This window comes from Lathyrus oleraceus, chromosome 3 (assembly GCF_024323335.1).
Source record: "Lathyrus oleraceus cultivar Zhongwan6 chromosome 3, CAAS_Psat_ZW6_1.0, whole genome shotgun sequence".
In the NCBI taxonomy this organism is placed as follows: Eukaryota; Viridiplantae; Streptophyta; class Magnoliopsida; order Fabales; family Fabaceae; genus Lathyrus; species Lathyrus oleraceus.
Window position 1 is genome coordinate 522,794,112 of NC_066581.1, and position 7,061 is coordinate 522,801,172.

Here is a 7,061-nt window from a genome sequence, read left to right on the forward strand (position 1 = left end):
CTCTTAAAACCTACACATAGGCGCCAATTGGATTGGCTAGGGCACCTGCCCTAGCCAATCCAATTGGCGCCTCCATTTAAGTTTTAAGAAGAGTCGCCATATGAACAACTTTCATGTTCATCAAAAATCCATTTGAAACTTGGAAGCTCATCATTCATTTCAAAACATTATAGGTCATTTTGACTGAAATCCTAATTTTGGGTAAACTTCCCAAGGACCTAACTCACTCATTTTTTATTCTTTTGAGGTGGGACCAAGTGAATTGGAAAGTTTGAGATGTCTACTTCACTTGTTATGTTGGACAAAATTTCATAATTCTAAAAGAAACACATGTGATAATACAAAATATTATAGGTCAGATAACAGTTGAAAAAATCAGAAGTCCAACTTCAAGTGCCCATAAATTTCTCATAAAAAATCCAAATGATGCAAAATTTATGTCCAAATTCATTATCTTGAAAAGATGTACAACTTTCATGTTGAAGGTTTTGTCATTTGAGACTTTTATGAGGGAGCCGCCAATTGAATTGGCGACTCCTCTTAAAACCTACACATAAGCGCCAATTGGGTTGGCTAGGACACCTGCCCTAGCCAATCCAATTGGCGCCTCCATTCAAGTTTTAAGAGGAGTCGTCAATTCAATTGGAGACTCCTCCTAAAAGTGAGGTATTTTGGGATTTTTTTTGAAACCAGGGATATTTTGAATTTTTTTTTGAAAAACTGGGTTATCTCGGTAAAAAAACCATTAAAATACATTAACTTTTATTAAATTAAAAAAGTAAAATGATATGTATTTTCTACAATGTGATATCCATATTAAAAAGATGAGAATAACAAAATTAACAGATGTAACTTGAATATGAATATCACACATTGTAACGCTATTGGTTACTTTCACGTGCCACGGATTGCAATCCCCATACCCATCTCATTAGAGATCCACAACCGTCGATATCGACTCCCATCAACGGTCACGGTCTTCCAATCTCATAATATCAAAATTTCCATTGTTCCCGCTTTTCCCTTATCGTTCTTCTTCCTATATATACTCCCAAACATTTTTATCCTCAATCAACGCATCTCAAATTCCCTTCTAATTTTCACTTTCTCTCCTTTTTCTTTCCGATCGAAATGGCTCGTACCAAACAAACTGCTCGCAAATCCACCGGAGGCAAAGCCCCAAGGAAACAACTCGCGACCAAAGCCGCTCGGAAATCTGCTCCGGCGACCGGAGGAGTGAAGAAGCCACACAGATTCCGTCCAGGAACAGTTGCTTTGAGAGAGATCAGGAAGTATCAGAAGAGCACCGAGCTTCTCATCAGGAAGCTCCCGTTCCAAAGATTGGTTAGAGAAATCGCTCAGGATTTCAAAACAGATCTCAGATTCCAAAGCAGTGCCGTTTCTGCACTTCAAGAAGCAGCTGAAGCTTATCTGGTTGGTTTGTTTGAAGATACTAACCTTTGCGCCATTCATGCAAAGAGAGTTACTATCATGCCTAAGGATATTCAACTTGCTCGCAGAATCAGAGGCGAGAGAGCTTAGATGAATCTTTCATCATGAATCTTTATTCTTATGCGTTGCTTTGGACTCTGTTAGTGTTTGGTTCTTCTGTTATAATACCAATTTATTATTCTCGGTTGTAACATTGCTTCAATCTACTATATGTTGTTCAGAAATTGAATCTTACTTCTGAAATGTAAAATCTGGCAGATTTGGGTTCTTTGATTAAAAAAGCTAATTTGTTTAGGTTTTTACATTTACTTTTAAATTTAGTTGAGAAAATTGATTTTTTTTTTGAAAGAAGTATTCAAAATGATAGATAATGGTTTTTAAAACATAGTCTATTTGTTTTTCATTTTGACAACTATTTTTGCAAATTTTTAGCTTAACATTTTGTTATCAATTATTCGCTTGATTGAAAGAGAAGTCGTTTGCCATGTTAGATGGATACGTATGGGCAATTGGGTAGAATCCTTAATTTAATGATCACCTGTTTTTCTTAGTTTCTATACTAACAATGGTTATATGTACTCTAACTACAAGAAAGACATAGGTTTCAAGTTTGAATAAATATGGACAATTGACGAAGAAAGGAGAGCTATAGTTAATCAAGCATGAAACTACTCAGCATAAGCATACTCTTAAAAAGCTGATCAAAATAAACTGGGTGACATTCCTAAAAGAAGCATAATATAGATTAGCTTAGATCTAACAAGAGCATATTGCTTGTTAAAAAATAAGAACCTAATAACATGACCATTGTTGAAATAGTTTCTGATTTTAGGAAGTAGGGAACAAGTACATTGAGGATGGCAGCTACATGTAGGAATAAGGCAAAAGTTGTCCAAGTCTTGCCATAATTTCTTAAGAGCTGTGAAATTTTTTGTGATGGGAAGATCACATTGCTTCATAGAATAAATATCTTTTTGTAAATCATATATACGAAAGACGTGACCTTGATGAGACCGATCATGGGGGTCTTGCCAAATTTCATAAGCAAATATATCCATATAATGCTCTTAACAATATCACGATCTATAAAATTGGTGATCCAAGACATTACCATTGTATTACAGCGATAACAATACTATACGAAGTAATAGGCCGAATTGGGGTTCCATCGATGAACCCTAATTTGTTATTAGATTGAAGAGCAACTTTAATTGATCTTGACCAAGAATGATAATTGTTGTTGTTCAATGATGGAATGAAAATAACTTGACTTGGATTATCAGATGGATGCATGAAAAATAGATCTAACATGTCGGTTTGGTAATTGTGTTGTGTGATATGATGGTGGTTAGTGGAATTGGAATTGTTGTTCATGTTGGTATCCGTGGTGTTTTTGTTTGGTTGATTTTTTTTATTAGAAGAGGGAGGAGGAGAATCATAATCATCGTTAATGGTAGCCATGATTTGAGAGAGAAAATAAGAGGGGTTTGATGAGTTGGTTGAATTAAGGTTTGAATGATACCAAAAATTGGAGAAAAAACAGAGATAGAAGATTGAAGGTATGAATATCTAGGGGTAAATCGTTGAATATATGAAGGTTTTCTAGAAAATGAATTGAAGGTTTGGAAATGGCTGGCTAGGTTTCAAGAACGTGGTTGAAGAAATGAACTTTCTGGGAATCTTGATGAAGGTAAATTTTTGGGTAATCAAAGATTTCAAGAATGAGCGTAAGTTCTGGGTAATTAAAGATTTCTTGATGATTTCTTAGAATATTAAAGAATAGACGTGGATGATTTTCAGGATGTTTTTTTTTTGTGTGTGAAGATTGATGGAGTAAAGAGAGAGATCAACGAAGAGAGAGAAAAATTGACGAAAAATGATAGAGTGACCAGAGTAGTAGTGTTTACCACGAAGAAATAGATAAGCATGAAATCAACAGACCCAATGATGAAAGGACACATGTAGATGAGGAACATATGGTAATCATTGATGCCATATACTTCTGATACCATGTTAACTTATGATTTTCTTAGTTGATAACATGAAATTATATCACATTTTAGGACTTAATTCAATTAGATTATATTATCATTTACTTTAATTTATCTCATTTTATCAGATATTATGCGGTATTTCCTTTCTATTTATGTCAGGTATCCATTTTGAAGCAAAAGTGAAAAAGGGAAGAAAAGGAGGTGTAAAAAGGAATAAAAAGGAAACAAATAACAAAGACCAAGCCCAGCCCAAAGAAAGCGCACGTTGTACCTGTGACGGGCGTCACAAAGGTTGTGACGAGCGTCACACTAAGCACACTCCTGTGACGAGCGTCACACATGGTGTGACGCACGTCACACCATTCCCCTATATTTTTGACACTAGGAACTCAACTGACCACGTTGAAAGCTATTTCCACGCTTGACCCTCGGAACGAAAAGACCGCGCATACGGAAACCCTTGGAAAGTCGTTACACAAGTAACAGTATAAATAGCAGCTAATTGGGAAAGCTCTGGGTTCGGAGATTTTCCACGCCTTTTGCCGTTCTCTCATTTTTTTCTTCCAGCCGTTTAGGCTTATATTTTTATAGTATTACTTTGCAGAATTTTTATTGTTTTACCTTTTTGCAATTCTATTTTCTTTTCTAGCATTCAATTAATTCTTTTCGCACAATAGTTTCTACACCGGAAACTATTGTGCAACTTTTACCGGATCTAACCTTACGTTAGAATCTAGTTTTTTTTATTTTTCCTTGGTTTAAGTTATTGTTTAATTGAAGAATCCGAGAACAAATCCTACCGGCTTGTGGTGGAGTGTTCAAGACTATTGTTTAACGCATTCAGGTTCTTTAATCATTATTTAATGCTTTGTTTTATTAATTATTTATATTATCTGTCTGGGATGAGTCTGTTTATGCATGATATGTATTTTTGTTTGTTTAGCATGTCTGGCTAATTCGCCTAGATATCGGTATGTAAAGTAAGCGGAATAAGGGATCAAGACTAAGTCGGTCTAATTAAACTTAAAATTAAAATCAATCTTTTTACGGTCTCAATTTACAGGTTTAATAACAAGATTTTTTACAAAAGTAAAAGACATAAAGAAGTTAAAATCAATAGAGCGAGAGTTTGAGGTTTTAACTGGACAGTGTAAATTAGGCATTAATTCTAGATCAGGGCGAGAGCAAGTTTTAGAGTTAATTAAATTCTGACCTTTTCCAAAAAGTATTCTTAAAGATTGAATGTGAGGACGAGAGTTAAGCATTCGAGTTTAATTGTATAACCTAAGTCAACAGAGCGAGAGTTTGAGATAAGGGTGTTTAAAACGGTCAGTGTTTTCTTAAAAAGAGTTTCTGCAACTTTATTGCTTTCAAAAAGTGGTTTTTGACTTAATTATAAGTGACAGATACATTAACATAAAATCATGGTTTATTCAACAGAGCGAGAGTTTGAGATAAAACCTTTAATCAATAAAGTTAACTGAAACGATTTATTTTAAAACCAAGAAACCGACAAAGAATTGATTCCCTAATTACGACGAACTACATACCGATATCCGCTTTATTAATATTTAATCTAGATCTTAGTTTAGTTTTTAGCTTCGCCCCCAAACAATCAACCATTATTCACCTTAGCTTTACGTAGTAACCTTAGATAACGGTATATCGATTCATAAGTCCCTGTGGGATCGATATCTTTTAAAACTACGCGATAGAACTGTGCACTTGCAGTTTGTACCCCAAATTCGACTCATAAAGTCGAGCGATCAAGTTTTTGGCGCCGTTGCCGGGGACTTCTATTTAATCGATATCGTAACTCTTCCGTTACGCTGTAGAGACTAAGGTTTCTCTTTTCTTCTATTCTTTCTTTCGTTGATTTGTATGCCACGCACTCGCTCACAAGGCGAACCGCTCTATTTACGAATCAACGATATCGAACTATATCTCCGAGTCTTACGACGAATTCGGGAATATCGTGCTGCAAACAATCTCCCTCCTATAGAACTTCCTGATTTCAAAAACCTTTTTCCTTCGATAACCGAGATGGCAGAACCAGCTCGTGCTCTTAGAGATTACGCCGCTCCATCGCAAGATGAGCCGCATTCAAGTATTGCTCCGCCCGCAATCGAAGCAAACAACTTCGAACTTAAACCTTCGCTGTTGCAGGCGGTGCAACAGAACCAATTCTCTGGAAATCCTACCGAGGATCCAAACCTTCATTTATCCGTATTTGTTCAATACGCTGATACTGTTAAAGCTAATGGTGTCACTTCAGAGGCAATTCGACTTCGTCTTTTTCCTTTTTCATTAAGAGATAGCGCTAGAAGATGGCTTCAATCTCTCCCTTCCAACTCAGTCACCACATGGAACGAGTTGAAGAAAGTTTTTCTTGCCCGATACTTTCCGCCAAGCAAAACAGCTATGTTAAGAGCCCAGATAAACGGATTTAAACAGAAAGACAACGAGTCTCTTTTCGAAGCATGGGAAAGATACAAAGACATGATGAGACTTTGCCCACACCATGGTTTGGAAGACTGGTTAGTAATTCACACATTTTATAATGGTCTCTTATACAACACAAGGTTAACAATAGACGTCGCTGCAGGTGGTACATTAATGAACAAACCTTATGCTGATGCTTACCAGCTTATCGAGAGCATGGCCCAAAACCACTATCAGTGGGGAACCGAACGAACAACGGTGGAAAAACCTCAAACGAAAACTAGCATGTACGAGATAAGTAACCTTGATCACGTTAACGCAAAAGTGGATGCTTTGGTCCAGAAAATTGAAAGTTTAAACGTATCACCCCCAGCCGCCGTGGTTGCTATAACTCAGAATTGCGAGGTCTGTGGGATCCAAGGCCACACTCCTACGGACTGTCAACTCTTGACAGGAATTCAAGCAGAACAAGTAAACTATGCTCAAGGAAGCCCCTATTCGAACACCTATAACTCAAATTGGAAGAACCATCCAAACTTTTCATATAAGAGCAATAACGCTTTGTACGCACCTGGACAGTCTCCAAATCAAGCCCCAGCTATACCTCCGGGATATCAGAAACCGAACCCATCCATGCCTAACAATAACGCCCCTAGGAAATCCAACTTGGAAATCATGATGGAAAACTTTATAGCTTCCCAACAACAAACCAATAAAGATTTCTTAAACCAGAATGTACACACTGGCGAACAACTTAAACAACTAGCAAGCAAAGTAGATGCCTTGGCTACCCATAACAAAATGCTGGAAACACAAATATCACAAGTAGCTCAACAACAAGCACCTACTGCTGCCCCAACTGGTACATTCCCTGGACAGCCCCAACCTAACCCGAGAAGCCACGCTCATGCAATTATATTAAGAAGTGGAACGGAAGTGGAAGGACCGTCTGATCCAAGGATAGAAAACCAAAACCCTAAGAAACCAACTGAGGAAAGTGAACCTAGGAAAAGGAAGAGAGTAATAAGGAAACCCTAGAAAAGAAGGAACCTTATGTACCTCCACCACCTTACAAACCACCTATACCTTACCCTCAAAGGCTTGTTAAAACCAAAGATGCGGGCCAATTTAGAAAATTTGTTGATCTCCTTAAACAATTAAACGTTACAATCC

At 36.9% G+C, this 7,061-nt stretch overlaps 1 protein-coding gene and 1 pseudogene across 1 annotated transcript; one reads left to right on the forward strand and one right to left on the reverse strand.

Moving 5' to 3' along the window:
- Window positions 1–1,031: 1,031 nt before the first annotated feature.
- LOC127128626 (histone H3.2) lies at window positions 1,032–1,754 on the forward strand. Its single transcript, XM_051057992.1, has one exon. The coding sequence runs from the start codon at window positions 1,132–1,134 to the stop codon at window positions 1,540–1,542; it is 411 nt and encodes a 136-aa protein (XP_050913949.1). The 5' UTR covers window positions 1,032–1,131; the 3' UTR covers window positions 1,543–1,754.
- A 4,120-nt stretch (window positions 1,755–5,874) lies between these two features.
- On the reverse strand, window positions 5,875–5,974 carry LOC127133882 (uncharacterized; annotated as a pseudogene).
- Between the last annotated feature and the right edge of the window lie 1,087 nt (window positions 5,975–7,061).

Excerpts from the sequence above, each read along its gene's own strand:
- LOC127128626 (XM_051057992.1), top strand. The coding sequence starts at position 1,132 with ATGGCTCGTACCAAACAAACTGCTCGCAAATCCACCGGAGGCAAAGCC.